This window comes from Bidens hawaiensis, unplaced genomic scaffold (assembly GCF_021521415.1).
Source record: "Bidens hawaiensis isolate Kalapana, Puna unplaced genomic scaffold, B.hawaiensis_p1.1 tig00017942_1, whole genome shotgun sequence".
In the NCBI taxonomy this organism is placed as follows: domain Eukaryota; kingdom Viridiplantae; phylum Streptophyta; class Magnoliopsida; order Asterales; family Asteraceae; genus Bidens; species Bidens hawaiensis.
In genome coordinates, this window is record NW_027492707.1 from 279452 (window position 1) to 300764 (window position 21313).

Sequence of the window (21313 nt, forward strand, 5' to 3'; positions counted from 1 at the left end):
TGTCTATTGACCTATTTAAATGGCTAGTAAACTATAGATAATACTGAGATTATTAGAATAATAAGTTAGAGTATATATAGTCGTCAAAGCATGAAAGTTTGATTGATTCAAATGAAAGCGTCAAGCATTTTCATTTTTTAAATACTCCACTCTAATGGCCCACAACTGCTCGGCCACCACCTTCATATCTGGGCGGTCCGCTCTTGTCGGTGCTGCACATTGAAACGCTAACTCAAATATTTTTCTAACTATATCAATGTCCAGAGCTTCTTTCATTTGAGGGTCAACCAAATCCATAATGTCACCTTTTATATACTTTCCAAATGCCTTCAATCAATAATTAAGCAGGTCAAAACGGTTCAAGCAGATTAATAACATTTACAGCCACAAATGCACAAGTGAACAAGGTATAATTAGTGCATATGGATGGAAACAGCGCTAAGAAGGTGCAAAACAATGTACGTACTAACTGATCTTGTAAAAAATGCTTTTAAACTTTTAAATACAGTACACAGTACAAGGACCAAGGTACACCTTTATCATTATATGTACGATGGTCCGATGGATGAATCGTTGCAACACTAAATCACACATGTTCGATTTGTATATAAAGAGAAGACGTCATCATCATCGATCATCAGTTGATCAATCAAGAAAGTTTGTTCATATAATTCTGTGTTTCATCTTTATTCTACCAAATCTGTTGTTAAGATTATTAATCTGGGTAAAAGATCGAGATTAAAAAAAAAAAGAAAATCCATTGTTTCCCTCAAACCGGTCACTCTAGCCATCCAAGGTTGTTCAACCTTTATTTCTCATGCAATTTAGTTATGGGTTCTTATTTTATTATCTGTTTTATCTTTTATTATCTAACAATTAATATCACATATAATTTGATTTTAGTTCCACAAACTATATTATTTAACTTTAAAAAAAAAGTTAAATGAAAGTAAGTCTTGTTTAGGGTTTTTTTTTTCCTTTAAAAATATTTTGATATATATTTTAATAAAGACAAAATGGCAAAACTAGTCCTTTATGTTTGCACGTTTTTTCAATGGTCGTCCTTTGACAAACTTAATGACAAAAAACATCCTTTATTCTTAAAAACTCTATCACTGTATGTCCTTTGTCCCTAACCCAGTTATCTTTTCTCGTTAAATCCGGTCATGTGCATTGCACATGAGGGTAGTATTGTAATTTTACATATTTATTTAAAAATTGGAAATAAAAAAGAAAATATATTTAAAAGTAAATACACTCTCTCTCTCACACACAAAGCCACCATTACCAGGTACCGCCGGCCATTAAATCCGGTCATCCGCCACCCACAGCCACCATTAATAGTCATCGCCAGCCATTAAATCCGGTCATCCGCCACCCACAGCCACCATTACTAGTCATCGTCGGCCGTCTCCACCTACAACCACCATTACTAGTCATCGCCGGCTGCTTTAGCCCTAAATCCACACATTAAAAACCCTAAATCCACAATACTCTTCAATCTTCATAATTACAAAATCAAAAACCCTAGCTTTAGCCCTAATCCATCTCCACCATCTCTGTTTAGCGATGATCACCACCACATCTTCGGTAACCATTACCACCATCGCCGGTGACAAACACCAGAGCGTCGCACCATCAATCCACCATCGCCGATTAAAAAAATTCTCTTTTTAACCATCATTTCTTCCTCAAATATTCATAACCCACCATTAACACCACCCACCACCCATCATCATCATCTTAGAAACCCGATTGGGAAATATCAAACTTTCTCCTTCCGATCAGTAGATTTGCGGGTTACCTGATCCGAGTTTCTCTCGGTTTCCTGGCTCTTTCGATGCTTGACAATAAACACCTATTTTGTGGGGGCTTCTTGTTCAGTAACTGTAGCGACAACAGGGACATGGGTGTTTTTCTTCTCGGGTTTTTCTGGGTTCAGTTTGAATTTGAGTTCGGGCGGAGACGGGTTTGTAGTACTGCTGCTAGTCTTGCTACAACAAGCACCCATTTTGGTTTCAGATTGGTTGCAGAAAGAAGCAGAGGGTTTAGTTTAATGAAGGAGAAATAATGTGATTTATAGTCGTTGGGTTTTAAATTAGGAATAGATTTGAATAGATATAGGGTTTCCGAGATGATGATGATGATGATGGGTGGTAGTTGGTGTTAATTGTGGGTAATGAATATTTGGGGAAGAAGATGATGGTTAAAAAGAGAAAAAAAAATTATTTAAAGCCTAAAATTTTAAATCAATTACACAAATAACCCCTGAGGGGTAAAAAGGCTAAATTGCCCTCACATGAGGTGCACATGACTGGATTTAACGAGAAAAACTAACCCTCGTTAGTGAAAATGACGAACCGTGCAATGTTTTTTTGAATATAAAGAATGTTTTCTGTCATTAAGTTTGTCAAATGACGTCCATTGAAAAATCGTGCAAACATAAAGGACGTCTTTTGCCATTTTGTCTTTAATAAAAAGACAAGTTCTTTAGAACTAATGGGTGCTAAAACTTGGGTTGGGTTGGGTAATAGGATTGGATTGGGTTGTATTTATATATTAAACGGGTGCCCGCGCGATGCGGCAGGTATTTGATATTCATGGTTCAGTCTGAACCTTTAAAATCGGTCATTGGTGTGGTTTTCGACATCAAAATGTTACTAACAGTTGGACACACGGGTTAACATAGGGCCGTCAAAACCAACCGTGAACACCCAACGTAGTAATTTATTTAATTTATAAAAGGGATTAGTCTGTAAAATGGTAACCAAGTTTCAGGATTGTTCCAATCAGGTCATTGGTTTAAGTTTTTATTCTAATCAGGTCACTTAACTTTTAAATTTGTTCCAATCATAGATATTTTTCCTGAATAACAGGTAATCCAATTCATTAACACTATAAGATTACCAAAATACCCTTTAATAATACAATTTCTAACAAATTATATATATATATATATATATATATATATATATATATATATGGTTCAAATAAAAAGAAGTTGTTTCCTAGGAATGGTAAAAACCAATAGAAAATTTTGACATTTGGCATTAAGACCGATGGTGAAAGAATAATTCTAGGAAACTATGTCAGTTATAATGGTGAAAGAGTAATTCTAGGAAACTATGACGGTTTTTGTTAATTTTAAATCTCAACCATTGATTGATATGATCCAATGGCTATGATTTATTCTTAGTCTTCTTAGGAAACTACTTATTTTAGGATAACCCACCCATATATATATATATATACCCTCTCACTCTGTTTCTTCACACCATCACCGGACCATAGTACCACACCACCTCCTTCCGTCGACATCCCCCGACACTTTTTTCCTTCTCCTTCTACGAGTTAGGTGTAATCGGAGCAGCACAATCGGTGATGTTTGGGTATAATAGCAGGTGTTTGCAGGCCGCCGAAAACCAAAACCGAAGGTGTAATACAAGATCAGTTCGCCGAAAACCACCTACGATATCAACACAAGATCGGAGCACGCGGTGGTGTTTAGGTGGCCGGAAAAACGAAATACACTCTCTGCCTCTTGTCATCCTTAGCACCGGCACCACCAAGACCAAGACCCTCGCACAACCCCACCAGGATCCCCATTTTTTGCAGTTGATAACTTGCAAAATATTATCGCAACGGAGATGGATATCGGGACATCGATGGTGGCGAAGTTTCGGCATTGGATGGTGACTTGGTTTGAGGGTGGTGGCCGCACTTACAGGTGGCTGGGGTTGGCATCGGCAATTCCTGGTGGCTGTGTTTACTCGGTTTATCTTATTTGTTTTATTAATTTATATAAATCCTAAATAACATGTTATCTCAGGTAAATTACTTTTAAAAACACCTAACTATCTATGATTGGAACAAATTTAAAAGTTAAGTGACCTGATTATAATAAAAACGTATACCACTGACCTAATTGGAATAATCCTGAAACTTGGTTACCATTTTACAGAGTAATCCCTTTATAAAACTATAGCAATATCATACTCAAATTAAAGTAAATAAAAGGCTCATTTTTATGGTGTAACTTTTTTTAGAAAAATATTAATGTACGAAAAAGTTATGGTCGTTTAAAATGTGCGGGGGAAGTCGATTTAAAATTGAAATTTAAGTTATTTTATGGTTAAAGATGAAGGGGTAAAATGTAACTATTATTTTATTTGACAAAAGTTCACTAAAGTTTAGGTGCGAAAATGTAAATATTTTAAAGAGTTAAAATAAACCGTATGAATTGTGTGTTTAATAGACAAGTTTGTCCTTTTTTTATATATGTACCTTGTGCATTATTGGTTGTAAATTACTTAAAATCTAGTGTCTTAATTTTCTCTTGTCTCCTATATTATATGGAAAATTGGTTTTAAATACTCTCAACTATGCTCTATTGGCAAATAACGGTCCCTACTTAACACTTGGCTGGTGACGGTCCCAACTAAAGGTGTATTTATTTTCAACGGTCCGCAACTAATGAAAAGTTAACTCCGTTATAATGATGCTTACGTGGCGCGATATGTTGTTAAAAACTAAGTATGTGGCAGCTTAAGTGACAAAGTTTCATTCTTTTATTTTTTTATTTCTCTCCCTCTCTCTTTATTTTCTGGAACTCAACCAAACACCACCACCACCTACCGTCACCAAACCCTAGCACCACAACCACCTTCTCATCAATCAAAATCAATTATAAGATCAAAAAGCTCTAATTTATATCAACAAGCATAATTCAATTCCTTAACAAAAAGCCCTAATTTATATCAAAACCTAACAATGCCGGAATACATATTCAGACTTCCGCCATCACCTTCACCGGAGACACAAATTGATCCGGGCTTACCGTCAATACGACATTGGCAAACAAAATAGTCCAACCTGCAACAAACCCGCTATTTACTCGGCTCGCCATCTCTTTGTAAACCCCTTCAGATCTGCTTGCCAACACCCTAGTGTCGGTGCCTGGTACATCTGTCACACCCTCAAAATCCACTAACGGAGTTTTACGGTCAGAGGGTGTGAACTAACAGGATCGGAATCATTAATTATAATCAAACCATAAAACAAAGTTTTAAAACCATGAAAACGTTTACGAGTAATTAAATGCGGAAGCGTAAAACCATAGAAACCAATGTTGCGTCACGCAGGACGACTTAAAACCCAATGATAACAGTCTAAAATAAGTTTGCATAATTAAAAGTGTTTCAAGCAATGCATGATCCTAAACCGCGCGCCCGCCTCAGCTACCTGAGAATAACATACTAAAAGTGTCAACACAGGGTTGGTGAGTTCACGAGTTCAAATAAAATAAAGCGTTAGCGTTTGCGTTCAGCGTTTTGCGTTCAGCGTTTTGCGTTAAGCGTTTTGCGTTACTAGATAGTGTTATGTCAATTATATATCTATAGGTAGCTAGCCTATAAAACAAGTATTACTAAGTGTTCGACACCGAAGCTGACTGTTTATCATTTGCCTTGCCACCAGGTCTATCCCGACCATGGTATGTGTTTAGCCAAGATTACACCCACTCGACCTCCAGTCGAGTTTAGCGTTGGGTGGGGTTTGTCAAACCCAGTAGTACTACTCAACAATGACTCGCTATTATCCAATATTAAACGGTTCGATGTGAATGAAGGACTTTAGTTAACGCGTTTGCCACTTAGTCTTTACAAGTGATATATAATCTATATTAACAAAATCTTAAATGCGTTTTCGGAGTATGTTATCTCCCCCAAGAGAAAAGAATTTGAAAACAGTTTAAAAGGGGTAAGTGAACTCACTGTTTGCAAAGTATTCCCAAAATAATTCACCAAGATGCGCGTCACAGAAAACTCTCTCTAGCGTTCTAAAACAACAAAGAGATTTTTCTAAGTGTCGGAATATTATCGAGTCTCTAGACCCGGCCTATGCACACAGCATGTTTCGTGTTTCGTTTGTGAATCGTGTGTGACTTTAACAAGTGTATTTGTGATACGTTACATGTGTGAGCAATTATTTACGTGTCATGTATTCATAATGTACATCACTAGCAATTACTCCCCGTAAGGGCAATTTGGTCAACACATAACAATTAACTAGCAATTATTCCCCACGAGGGCAATTTGGTCAAATCATGACAATCAATTAGCAATTATTCCCCGCAATGGCATTTTGGTCAAAACACGATAATAAATTAGAAATCACGTTGTTTCATGCAACTTTAACAAAATTCAGCAACTAGTTTCTTAACGACAGAATTCTACTTGAAAAACTAGTCTATCCCACCGATCATAGCATCACAATTAATTTACCAAAAATCATCAAAAAAGCATATATGTCCTAGGTTTCCAGAACATATTTTATTATATGTTTATTCCACATAGGTTTCCCACAATAATCAAATCATTACAGCAAACTCATAAAAGTCAAATTCATGCGCAACAGAATGTTATTTGAAATTCCCGTTAAACGAAAAATCCAATAAATGCAAGACCACTTGGGTTAGGTTTCTAACTCAAAAATTCAACTTCCAGAAATGGAACCAACCCAATTGGTCTCGTAGTTCATGAGATATAACATTTACAAAACAACCCAACAGTAGGTCTAACAACTCAGCTTTGCACAACGTTTTTGTAAAATCATAAAGGTTAACTTTTACACGTCCAAAAATTGCAAATTTACATTCTTTAGAAACTAGACTCAACCTAGTTTACTGTAGTATCAATTATCTCAATAAATTTTTACTTTTACACCCCGTTACAGTCAATCAAACATCAACAACACAATCTGTCCAGAAACTGTTTGCATCCAAACTCAACAATTTAACTATCTATGGACCACAAATCATTCATATAACATTCTAGATACCATAACTACTATCCATGCATATCAATTACACCATACATACATAGTTAGGGTTTTATTTGATCTCAAACTCAAAGACACAACAATTAACATGCAATAATATCAAAACTAGTTATCAAATCATCATCAATACATCATCAAATCAACAGCAATCATATGAACACCATACATACAAAAATCGGCCCCTAGGTTTTTCAATTAACCCATTAAAAATCGAAATTAAGTATAAAGGATGCAAGGGATAGTCGTTTATACCTTCCTAGCACCTTAATCTCCAATCAAAAGCTTGAATAATTGATTGTATGTGTGTATATGAGGCCGATCGCAGGGGGGGGGGTCTAGAGTTGCCGTCGGGTTTGGGAGAAGTGGGAGAGGGACCTAGGGTTTGATAATATTATATAATAATAACATGTTACACTTTAGTACTTAAACTTCCAAATGTTACATCTCTAGCTTAATTAACTTAGTTTTGCACATTGAGTTAACATTATATAACATGTTATCACATAACACATAATCCTAACACATAATTATCACATAATTATTGTTTTGACGTTTCTCGTTTATTCACCAATCGTTTGCGTCAACTCATTTGCGTTTCGGTGCAATTCCCGAAAGACTACAGATGTAGTAAGTGTCAAGCGTCATTTAAACCCTAGTTTAAATGTAATGAGGTGTGCGTTATAGATTCAGTGATCTAAAGTTTGAATTGACGGAGTTGAGTTAACGGAGTTAACCTGAAATTGACGATTGTCACATCATTCCCATGTTAAAGAATTTTCGTCCCGAAAATTTGAGTCAAGTCGTGATGAGTGTCTGAAAAAGTAAGAAAAATTTTCAGTTTGTCATATCATCCCCTAGTAGAAAGAAATTTCGTCCCGAAATTTAATTCATACCTCCGGTGATTTCTGACGGTTTGCCGGGTTTCGCGGTTTTCTGTGTTTGGTCAGCCCTTCAAAAAGGTGAGGATACTTTTTCATCATTTGATCCTCGTGTTCCCACGTGAACTCCGGTCCACGTCTCGAGTTCCAACGAACCTTAACAATTGGAATTTTGCTGTGCTTGAGCGTTTTGGTTTCCCAATCCAAAACCTCAACTGGTTCTTCAATGAAGCGTAACTGTTCATCAACTTGCAGTTCATCCAAAGGGACTACTTGAGTTTCATCGGATAGGCATTTCTTTAAATTCGATACGTGAAAAATATTGTGTACACTGCTGAGTTCCGCTGGTAAGTCCAGTCGGTACGCCACTGGACCAACGGGTTCCGTTATCCGGTAAGGACCAACATATCGTGGGTTGAGTTTGTTTCGCTTTCCAAAGCTAACCACACCTTTCCAAGGTGAGACTTTGAGTAACACTCGATCGTTCACTTGAAATTCTAGAGGTTTTCGGCGCTTGTCGGCGTAACTCTTGGCGATCTCGTGCTGCTGCCATGCGGTTTCGGATTTGAACAATCTTTTCTGAAGTTTCGAGTACTAATTCTGGACCAGTGATTTGGCTATCACCCACCTCTGCCCAGCAGAGAGGTGATCGACACTTCCGTCCGTACAGTGCTTCAAACGGCGCTGCTTTAATACTTGTGTGGTAGCTGTTATTATACGAAAACTCTACCAAAGGTAGGTGAGGTTCCCAACTTTTTTCGAAATCCAACACACATGCACGCAACATGTCCTCTAAGGTCTAAATAGTTCGTTCACTTTGCCCATCCGTCTGAGGATGGTATGCTGTGCTCATATCAAGACGGGTGTCTAATGCGCTCTGTAGTGACTTCCAAAAGTGCGAAGTGAAACGGGAATCTCGATCAGAAATGATTGAGACAGGCACTCCGTGTCTAGACACCACTTCTTTCATGTAGACGCGAGTCAGTCTTTCCATTTTGGCCGATTCCTTAATCGCTAAAAAGTGTGCCGACTTAGTCAACCGGTCAACGATCACCCAGATGGTATCGCATCCCGTCGGTGTCTTAGGTAATCCCGTGATGAAGTCCATTGAAATGTGTTCCCATTTCCACATTGGAAGTTCCGGTTGTTGTAGTAGGCCAGATGGTTTCTGGTATTCTATTTTGACTCGGGCGCAAGTCAAGCATTTGCTCACGTAGGTGGCAATGTCGGCTTTCATGTTTGGCCACCAGTAAAGTGCCTTTATGTCATGATACGTTTTATCTGAGCCAGGGTGGATAGAATATCGGGACTTGTGTGCTTCGTCCATCACCAGAGTTCTCAACTCTCCGTATCGTGGAACCCAAATCCGGTTCTCAAAATATCGGACCCCGTCCGTTTTGGTTTCAAGTTGCTTGTTCATGCCCCACATGAGTTCTGATGGAAGATTATCATATTTCAAAGCTTTGAGTTGTGCATCGCGAATCTGATCGGGTAAATTGGTATGAATCGTGAGTTGCAATGCTCGCACTCGTCTGGGTTTATCTGTTTCTTTTCTGCTGAGAGCGTCGGCCACTACATTGGCCTTGCCAGGGTGGTACTTGATGGCACAATCATAATCTTTAAGCAGCTCGACCCAACGACGCTGTCGCATGTTCAGCTCCTTCTGATCATAGATATGTTGGAGACTCTTGTGGTCGGTGTAAATGGTAAACTTGGTACCGTACAAGTAATGCCTCCATATCTTAAGGGCAAACACCACAGCTCCGAGTTCCAAATCATGGGTCGTGTAGTTCTTCTCGTGAACCCGTAGTTGTCGAGAGGCATAAACTATAACCTTCTCGAGTTGCATCAGCACACAACCGAGACCTTGTATCGATGCGTCACAGTGTACCTCAAAATTCTCCGTTCCCTCGGGTAGGGCTAGAATAGGGGCGCTACAGAGTTTGGTTTTCAACAGTTGAAAAGCGGATTCTTGCGCGTCACCCCAATTGTACTTAGTGCCTTTGTGAGTCAAAGCGGTGAGGGGTTGGGCAATCTTTGAAAATCCTTCGATGAAACGCCGGTAGTAGCCGGCCAGTCCTAGGAATTGCCGCACCTCAGTCGAAGTCTTAGGTACTTCCCAGTTTTTGATGGCCTCTATCTTACCGGGATCGACATGGATACCATTCTCGTTGATCACATGTCCTAAAAAGTGAACATCGCGAAGCCAAAATTCGCATTTCGAGAGTTTTTTGCGTACAGTTGTTCCTTCTTCAATAATTCCAGAATTACCCTTAAGTGTTCCTCATGGTCAGCCTTGTCCTTGGAGTAGACGAGGATATCATCAATAAACACAATCACAAACTTGTCGAGGTACGCCTTGCATACTCGATTCATGAGATCCATAAATACGGATGGTGCATTGGTTAGACCAAAAGGCATAACCGAAAACTCAAAGTGACCATACCGTGTTCTGAAAGCCGTCTTTGAAATATCTTCCTCGCGCACTCTAAGCTGATGGTAACCGGATCGCAGATCGATCTTCGAGTAATAACTCGATCCTTGAAGCTGGTCAAACAGATCATCAATTCGGGGTAAAGGATAACGGTTCTTGACCGTCACCTTGTTCAACTCCCGGTAGTCGATACACATTCGGAAAGTCCCGTCCTTCTTTCTGACAAATAAGACAGGGGCTCCCCATGGCGATGAGCTAGGTCGGATAAAACCCTTATCCAACAAATCTTGCAACTGAGTGGACAGTTCCTGAAGCTCCGCCGGTGCGAGCCGATACGGGGTTCGTGCTATGGGTACTGCACCGGGTGTCAACTTGATTTGGAATTCGACTTGACGAATAGGAGGGAGTCCAGGCAAATTCTCCGGGAAAACTTCCGGAAAATCTCGCACAATCGGTATATCTTCAATTCGCTTCTCCTCCACGGGTTTCTCAACAATATGCGCCAAAATTGCCGGATAACCCTTTCGTAGATACTTCTGCGCCTTCATGAGGGTAATGACGCTGGTGGTCATGCCGCTTCTCTCGCCCCGGATCGAAATGATCTCGCCGGAAGGGGTAGTAATGTGGACTATCTTGTCGTGACATATAATCTCCGCTCGGTTTTCGGATAACCAGTCCATGCCGACAACGACATCGAAACTTCCAAGCGTAAGAGGAATAAGGTCGATATCAAAAACATGACCTGACAGTTTTAACTTACATCCCGCAAGTACATGAGTCATTATTATAGTCTTACCGTCAGCTAATTCAACAGGAAACTTAGCATCTAACGGGGTTGGAGTTAAGTCTAAGAGTTGACTAAAGGCGTTCGACACAAAACTCCTATCAGCTCCAGTGTCAAACAATACAGAAGCAAAACAATCGTTCACAGGGAACTTACCAGTCACCACGTACGGATCATTGCGGGCTTGACCCGACCCAATAACAAAAGCTCTTCCTTTACCATTGTTTCCACCACCACTGCCACTTCCATTACCTCCATTGTTGTCGTTCTGTTTCAGCTTAGGGCAGTCCTTCTTAAAATGTCCCTCTTGTCCACACTCAAAACATCCCTTGGTTGTCATGGGTGGTTTAGGAGCACCCTTTGCCGCAAGGTCTCCTCTACATTCCTTTGCTTGGTGACCCATCTTTCCGTATCTCTGACACTTGACACGGTCACACGGGCCAGCATGATGATAGTTGCACCTATTGCACTTCGGATATTTCCCAGCATATCCGCTCGAACCCTGCCCGCCACCGTTGTTATTGTTATTGTGACCCTGATTTTTGAAGCTCCAGGTGAATTCGGGCTTTCGGTAGTGTTGCTGCTGTGGGGGGTTCGAGGATGAGGATCTGGTGTTGTCAAACTTTCTCTTTCCATAGCTCTGGTTGTTGTTGCTGCTGTTGTCAGTACTCGGGTTGTCACGGGCTTTAGTGGTTGAACCCCTAGGTGGTAGCGCACATTGGGTCACTGCTTGATCCGTTAGCTTGTGAGCTAACCGAATCGCTTGTTGAATCGTGGCTGGTCTGGAAGACGTTACCATGCCCTGAATTTGTGGTGCTAACCCATCAATATACATTTCAATCCTCTTACTCGGCGGGTCTACCATCCGCGGACACATCACAGCTAACTCGTGAGAACGGGTAGTGTAGGCTTCGATTTCTGAACCCACCATCTTCAATGACCAAAATTCTGACTCCAACTTTGCAATCTCCTCTCTCGGACAGTACTCTTCTCACATCATGTTTTTGAACTCCTCCCAGTTCATCGTGTTAGCCAGTTCCAATCCAAGAATCTGTACGTTCGAATTCCACCAAGTGAGGGCAGAATCCTCAAGTGTTCCAGCAGCGAATTTGACCCTACTGGCAGGGGGATAAGTACACAGATCAAACGCCGATTCGGCCTTCTCAGCCCAACGCAGGAAGCCTATAGCTCCCTCAGTGCCCTTAAACGTACTGGGCTTGCAGTCAAGGTAGTTCTTGAAGGTACACGTTCCAATTTGACCTCCAGCTTGGTTCTGTACATGTGCGGCTAGAGCGGCCGCCGCGTGGTCGTTCAGCAGAGTTTGGAGTTCTGCTGCAGTCAGGTTGATGTTACCATGTCCGTGTCCAGCGTTTCTTCCAGCCATCTAGGTATTATCATCCCGAGATGTCATCGCCTAAGGACACGTCCGAGTGTGCCTCTGGCTCAGCCGGTTCTTCCTCCGGTTCCTCCTCGGGATTTTCCTCGGTTTCCCCTTCAGGCTCTGCCTCAGGTTCCGCTGCGTTCTGAGCAATTTGCGTTTGTAAGACATCGCAACGCGCTAGAGCTATCCCAGTTCGGGTCCTTGCCTCTTGGAGTTGCTCTTGCAAGTCTATCATCTCGGCTTGCATCTTTCTCATAATCTTCATTTGTTGATCACTAGCCTCTTGCATTTCCTTCCTGGCCGCTGTCATGCGGGCAATTTCCTCCTTAGTCTCGGTTCCATCTTTTAACAGTCCGGAAACGTTCGCTCTCGTATAGCGCATGTAACCCACGTCACGCTCCAAACAAGAAACGACAGCTGCGAGAACTCGCTCTACAGGTTCGGTTATGGGTGGTAGGGTGTTGGGGTAAGCAGGGTGGTTCGGGTGAGGTAGCGGGGGAACTTGTTCATGGTAGACCATACGCCTGATCATATTAAGGTACCAATCCCAGCTAACTTCGTTTTCGTACATGCCTCCTGATAAGCGGTACCTCTTCGGTGCGGGAGCTTTGAGTTCCGGGACTACTCGGGGTGGCGATGCGGTAGGTAACTGCGGTTCCTTCCCGTGAGCATGAGTCATCAGATCGGATGATGATGAGGGTGGCGTCAAAATCCCTACAGGTAAGCCGTGTATGCGCGCGTATGAGTGAAAGAGGTAAAGAGATAAGATAACAAAGACTACACAAATCTATGCAGTGCGTATCATTATAACTAATGGGTCGTCGCGGTTATAGTCTAGTATGCATGCAGCTTCTAGTTCGCTATAACCAATGGCTCTGATACCAATCTGTCACACCCTCAAAATCCACTAACGGAGTTTTACCGTCAGAGGGTGTGAACTAACAGGATCGGAATCATTAGTTATAATCAAACCATAAAACAAAATTTTAAAACCATGAAAACGTTTACGAGTAATTAAATGCGGAAGCGTAAAACCATAGAAACCAATGTTGCGTCACGCAGGACGACTTAAAACCCAATGATAACAGTTTAAAATAAGTTTGCATAATTAAAAGTGTTTCAAGCAATGCATGATCCTAAACCGCGCGCCCGCCTCGGCTACCTGAGAATAACATACTAAAAGTGTCAACACAGGGTTGGTGAGTTCACGAGTTCAAATAAAATAAAGCGTTAGCGTTTGCGTTCAGCGTTTTGCGTTAAGCGTTTTGCGTTACCAGATAGTGTTATGTCAATTATATATCTATAGGTAGCTAGCCTATAAAACAAGTATTACTAAGTGTTCGACACCGAAGCTGACTGTTTATCATTTGCCTTGCCACCAGGTCTATCCCGACCATGGTATGTGTTTAGCCAAGATTACACCCACTCGACCTCCAGTCGAGTTTAGCGTTGGGTGGGGTTTGTCAAACCCAGTAGTACTACTCAACAATGACTCGCTATTATCCAATATTAAACGGTTCGATGTGAATGAAGGACTTTAGTTAACGCGTTTGCCACTTAGTCTTTACAAGTGATATATAATCTATATTAACAAAATCTTAAATGCGTTTTCGGAGTATGTTATCTCCTCCAAGAGAAAAGCGTTTGAAAACAGTTTAAAAGGGGTAAGTGAACTCACTGTTTGCGAAGTATTCCCAAAATAATTCACCAAGATGCGCGTCACAGAAAACTCTCTCTAGCGTTCTAAAACAACAAAGAGATTTTTCTAAGTGTCGGAATATTATCGAGTCTCTAGACCCGGCACATAATACCTATGCACACAGCATGTTTCGTGTTTCGTTTGTGAATCGTGTGTGACTTTAACAAGTGTATTTGTGATACGTTACATGTGTGAGCAATTATTTACGTGTCATGTATTCATAATGTACATCACTAGCAATTACTCCCCGTAAGGGCAATTTGGTCAACACATAACAATTAACTAGCAATTATTCCCCACGAGGGCAATTTGGTCAAATCATGACAATAAATTAGCAATTATTCCCCGCAAGGGCATTTTGGTCAAAACACGATAATAAATTAGCAATCACGTTGTTTCATGCAACTTTCACAAAATTCAGCAACTAGTTTCTTAACGACAGAATTCTACTTGAAAAACTAGTCTATCCCACCGATCATAGCATCACAATTAATTTACCAAAAATCATCACAAAAGCATATATGTCCTAGGTTTCCAGAACATATTTTATTATATTTTTATTCCACATAGGTTTCTCACAATAATCAAATCATTACAGCAAACTCATAAAAGTCAAATTCATGCGCAACAGAATGTTATTTGAAATTCCCGTTAAACGAAAAATCCAATAAATGCAAGACCACTTGGGTTAGGTTTCTAACTCAAAAATTCAACTTCCAGAAATGGAACCAACCCAATTGGTCTCGTAGTTCATGAGATATAACATTTACAAAACAACCCAACAGCAGGTCTAACAACTCAGCTTTGCACAACGTTTTTGTAAAATCATAAAGGTTAACTTTTACACGTCCAAAAATTGCAAATTTACATTCTTTAGAAACTAGACTCAACCTAGTTTACTGTAGTATCAATTATCTCAATCAATTTTTACTTTTACACCCCGTTACAGTCAATCAAACATCAACAACACAATCTGTCCAGAAACTGTTTGCATCCAAACTCAACAATTTAACTATCTATGGACCACAAATCATTCATATAACATTCTAGATACCATAACTACTATCCATGCATATCAATTACACCATACATACATAGTTAGGGTTTTAGTTGATCTCAAACTCAAAGACACAACAATTAACATGCAATAATATCAAAACTAGTTATCAAATCATCATCAATACATCATCAAATCAACAGCAATCATATGAACACCATACATACAAAAATCGGCCCCTAGGGTTTTCAATTAACCCATTAAAAATCGAAATTAAGTATAAAGGATGCAAGGGATAGTCGTTTATACCTTCCTAGCACCTTAATCTCCAATCAAAAGCTTGAATAATTGATTGTATGTGTGTATATGAGGCCGATCGCAAGGGGGGGGGGTCTAGAGTTGCCGTCGGGTTTGGGAGAAGTGGGAGAGGGACCTAGGGTTTGATAATATTATATAATAATAACATGTTACACTTTAGTCCCTAAACTTCCAAATGTTACATCTCTAGCTTAATTAACTTAGTTTTGCACATTGAGTTAACATTATATAACATGTTATCACATAACACATAATCCTAACACATAATTATCACATAATTATTGTTTTGACGTTTCTCGTTTATTCACCAATCGTTTGCGTCAACTCATTTGCGTTTTGATGCAATTCCCGAAAGACTACACATGTAGTTAGTGTCAAGCATCATTTAAACCCTAGTTTAAATGTAATGAGGTGTGCGTTATAGATTCAGTGATCTAAAGTTTGAATTGACGGAGTTGAGTTAACGGAGTTAACGGAGTTAACCTGAAATTGACGATTGTCACAACATCGCTCTAAATCTACTCGGCTCGCCATCAATCGCGGGTGGTAGTGATGGTGGTGGTTGATGGGTCTTTGTTGTAAGGTGGTGGAGGATAGATGAATGAAGGAAGATGGTTGTGGCCGAAATTTTGAATACCGTGGTTGGGTGGTGGAGGATGGTTGAATTTTGAAGAATGTGGAGGATGAATGAACGAATAAAGGAAGATGGTCGGGACGTACAAGTTGTTGTTGTTGTTGTTGTTGTTGTTATTATTATTATGCTTTGTTGCCACGTAAGCTGCCACGTACTCAAGTTTATGACAACAAAGCGCGCCACGTAAGCATCAGATTAACGGAGTTAACTTTTCGTTAGTCGTGGACCGTTAAAAATGAATACACCTTTAGTTGGGACCATCACCAGCCAAATGTTAAGTTGAGACCATTATTTGCCAATAGAGCATAGTTTGGAGTATTTAAACCAATTTCTCATATTATATATAGATATATGAACAGGGGAAAATTAGATTTTCTTTTTTATGAAAAAACAAGTTGGGTTAAATTGTGAATAGCCTAATGGGGGTGGTCTAAGAGCCGGCTAACCCATCGGCTCGTACTTCTATTCGCTTCAATACAAGTATACAATCATCAATACGAAATGTATAACTTGATGATGCATATGCATAAAAAATAAAAAGAACAAGAAACTTACCCATCTTAGTGTCTCATACTCCTCATAAGATCTCCCAGATTTGATGGGCCTACGACCCGTTAGAATTTCTATAAGTAGAACTCCAAACGAGTAAACATCACTTTTTGGGATGAGTTGAAAGGTTCTCATGTATTCCGGGTCAAGATACCCGTCTGCGCCTTTAATTACTTCTGTCACAACATATGTTTTATCAATCTCTGCACCTCCAACATATGATTTATCAATATCTGCAACTCCAAAATTGGCCACCTTCGCTCTCAATCTCTCGGTTAGAAGAATATTGGACGACTTAACATCCCTGTGGATAATTTGTTTTATTGTTTAAAATGAAAAGAATAATAATTCAAAGTGTTTGGCAATGATTATTTGAAACCAATTACAGGAAAATTAGCCATATAAACATATCGGCTTCACTAGAAGGCCCGAATCAAGTTTAGCTCAAACAAGTTCTAGCTAAAGTCTAAACTCACGTTCAGTAAACGATCTCAACCCTATGCTTGTATAATGAGTTTGAATAGTTTCGCAGTGTAAACAAGAATGCTTTAAATATTAATTTACTATTTTTATTTGGCAAGTTGGAAAAGAATAATCCCACTTTTTGTATATGGGCTGATAATAATTGTAATTTTAAAAATCACTAACAACGGACTTTTCAACTATTTTTGTCTCAATGGACCTCCGTTAAAAAACACTTAAGTTTGTTAAGTTTTTTTCCGAGTTTCATACCGATGTTTTTGGGCTTTTGATAGGAAGAAGAATACGAGTCGACTTATGTAAAATTTATCTCGAAAGGGTGATCCAAACGACGAAACAGTGTTTAAATTCTCGGGTGTTTGAATTTCTAAATTAACAAAAATCAAGCCAATTTAATCAATGTTTCAAGAGTGTTTTACACCAGTCGACTTGTATTCTTCTTCTGATCAAAAGCCTTAAACGTAAGTTTGAAAATCATAAACTATATTGCCGTAAAAAAATCACAAACTATATTTTCATTTTAAAGTCAAAATTAACTCACAAATGAAATTTGTATGTTTCTTTTTTCTTGTGAGACTTTATTTATTTTTATTTTTTCTTATTGATCTTCAACACAACCCGTGACAAAAAAAAATTAATTCATATAAATTATATGAAAAGTATAATAAAAATACAAACAAAAAATAACTGCAAACACATATAAAAATAAACCTAAGAAAAACAATAAATTAGTTATCATTGTTTTCATATTAAGAATAAAAATTATTTTATCATGTTTCTTGTTGAAACATATTATAGAACTATATGCATTAAAAATACGCGTTTTTAAATCAGTGATGTTACCCTAATTAAAATAAATTTTTAATCTTCAACCAAATAATAATAGTTTTTATCAATTCAGTTACATACTTTCTTAGACAATCATTAAGTTTTCATGTTATTTTGTACTATTTTCCATAACAATTTTTTATTTACTATAGTGATAGTAATAATAATGTCATAATGTTTCTAAAACAAATTATATTTATATGATATTATAATAATATTACCAGTAATAATTTGTTTCAAACCCATGTTGTTTAGAGGTGAGGCTATGGGTTATAGTGTAGTTTTCGTTGGTACCATATTATCATTTACATGATTAGGTGAAAATGTGTTGATAAATTGTTAGTCTAAATACTATGCTGAAATATTACGAATTTGGAGCTATAGGTTGAATTTTAAAAAGTAATTTTTGTGGCTCATAGTATTATGCGGACGTGTAATTAAAGCTAAAGTTATTTTTGGTACTAACATCGATATCACACCTTAATTAGTTGAACTAGTTTTACTCCGTGAGATAAGAAACTTACTTTTAAGTTAAAGAGAAGACAATTTAAAGATAAGAAACTTAACTTTAAGTTTTATTTGTACTAAAATAGAATATCGCGCCTTAATTAGTCGAATTAGTTTTACTCCATCAGATAAGAAACTTACTTTTATGTTAAAGAGAGATAATTTCCTATATATTTTAATTTGTTTTGCAATGACAAACAATAAAAGTCAAGAACAATCGCTATCAAGAGTTGACTTATACTTAAAAGACACAACTTTTTTCACATGACCAACTTTATGTCGATTTATCAATAGTGAAGAGTAGAGAGGACATTAAATTAGTCATACTTGATAAAAAATTAAAGCTTATACAAATAGAACAACAAATGTTGTATACAATGTAATATTTGGAAACTTATTATGAAGAAGATTATTTTGGTATGTATTTTTTAAGGGTGCTGCTAAACGTACCCTCCTTACATCATTTTTACTAAATATACACCCCCGTTAATTTATTAAATAAATTATTGTTACATCTTAATATTATTTATATACATATTAGTCCCTACAATATTTTTTTCACTTAATAATCTCCACTACACATATATATATTTTTAGCTTAAAACCTTTTTATATATGATTTACTATAAAACGATTACAATAAAGTGGCAGGCAAACGAGCAACAAGCTGCGCCGCAACCCCCTTTTGAATAGCAAAGCCAATTCTGCTAAAAACAAAGCTTTGAGACCTAGAAGCTGAAGAGGTTCCGTGTACGACGCGCTGAACCTTACTAAAAACTTTCACAGCCTCTGGGTCAGAAAACCAAATGTATCAAAGGCAAATGGTAGAAAGACATGTTGATTATCTAAACAAGCTTTCTCATGTTTAACAACTTTGCCCAATTCAGCCTTCAACTACATATATCAAATTAAAAACTATCAAGTATTATTATTAATTTATTTTTTTACTATTAATACTGTAAATATTTATAATATCTTTTTTTAATTTTAATAGTATGTATATATATTTATAATATCCTTATTTTACCTCTTTATCTTTTACAAAATAAACCTGAAACTCGAAAACCTAAAACCCTAAACCCGAAACACGAAAATCTAAAAACCCTAAACACTAAATCCGAAACCTAATCCCTGAACCCGAACCCTAAACCCTAAACCCGAACACGAAACCCTAAACTCGAAATCATAAAAAAACGCAACTTGTAAAAAAAATATGAAATCCTTATTTTTGTGCTAATTTGGTAATTATATGATTTTAATGGGTAATATGAAAGTTGATTTTTCCAGGGGGTACGTTTAGCCTGACCCATTTTTTTAACATATTTTACATCTATATATACTATTAAACCAATAGGCTTTAACTCAACTTCCCCTCTTCCTATTGGTTGTTTCCTAAACTTTCCATCTATATCTACCACATCTCTAATTTTCATTTAAATAAAATAAATCAAAATTAAATTAAAATAAGATACAATCAATTCTCTTTAATGATTCTCTTTAAATTTAATTTAATATTTAATTTAATAATGATTAACCAATTTATTTATTAATTGATTACGATTTTTATTATTTATGTTATTTTTATTATTCTGTATATTATAATATAACTTAACCTAGAAACCTAAATCAATTTTCCTCTTTCACGCCTCCATTCTCATTGACGGTTCCATCTGTTCCACCTATCATTGCCTTCAATTCATTTATCTGTCAAATTCACGGTCCACCATCAACGTTAATTTATTTGAGATAATTAATTGATATTTCATCCATTGGATTCAATATAAAACAACCTAATATACAAGATTACGGATTTAACTTTACTATAATTGTTTCTAATTTTATATTTATGAAATATCAATAGGGATACAATTTTTATTTGATTAAGGAATTCTTTAATTACGGAATTTCTAAATTTTAATAAATTGCGATATATCATTTGATCATTTGATTAAAGTTTTGACTAAGCATCCTTAAGGGTTACTAGAAATACGGATTTTGACCTATTGACTAATTCAAAATTAGTCAATCAAAGATTTTAATATATGAGGCTGATTCTAATTTGAAATATATGCTAATTTATAATTATTATTACTACTTACCGTATGTTATATCAATGACTCAATTTTTAAATTGTTGTTTATTATATTAAAGTTGTGTTATTGTTAATACATAAAAAAAATTACTTAGTTATTTTTACACAGCTTATAACAGTCACTTAATTATTGAAATGCTTATTAGTTATATTATATTGACTATTTTTATATATTTCAACCATATGATTCACAATTTAAATATATCATAATTGATTATAATTTTAGATATTAGATATACGGTAATTGATAATCATTCAAGATATACGGTAATCATTTAATTAATTGAATTGATGATTAATTATATTCATATAAATAAAAAAATTAGTAGCTTATTTTTCCACATTAAAAAGTTAATTCCGTATGTTTAAATATAGTCTAGAATTAAATATTTGAATTGAATTATTTTGTATTTATAATTATACTTTATCAACATTACATTTTAGTAATTCAAAATTTAAAAATCCCTTAATCCTCATTCCCTAATTTTCGTCCATGATTTAATGTCATTGAAGTTTCCTAATTTTATGTTTTTAATTAATTCCGTATACACATTCCTTGTTTGTTCATTCATCTAAAATTCAATCCTTTACTATGAGCTATATATAAATACTTCACTTTCCCACAAGAATTCTAACACTATCACACCAAATTGAGCTAAAACGATTTTCTTGGTTTTTAAGGTTTATATTTTTGTTGTTTATATCATTCATTTTGTTTTTTAGTTTTTGGTTAAAAGTGTTATTGTTCAGAAATTAATGTTTTGCTTTTTTTTCACCACCAGTGGAGCCAACAAACATCACAATGTTGAACCAATTGAATGCGCTAAACAGTGACTGTGTCCTCAAGGTGCATATTTTGAAACTATGGCTCAAATCCAGGAGAAGATTGGTCGAT

The 21313-nt window shown here is 37.1% G+C and overlaps 1 protein-coding gene across 1 annotated transcript in view; it reads right to left on the reverse strand.

Annotated features, from left to right (window-relative positions):
• Positions 1-120: 120 nt before the first annotated feature.
• LOC143555005 (uncharacterized) overlaps positions 121-21313 on the reverse strand; it is a 49128-nt gene continuing 27935 nt past the window's right edge. The window contains exons 7-8 of the mRNA XM_077044647.1: positions 16518-16834; positions 121-327 (exon numbers count right to left, since the gene is read on the reverse strand). Of these exons, the coding sequence (XP_076900762.1) occupies positions 121-327; positions 16518-16834 (524 nt within the window). The remainder of the gene's footprint in view (positions 328-16517; positions 16835-21313) is intronic.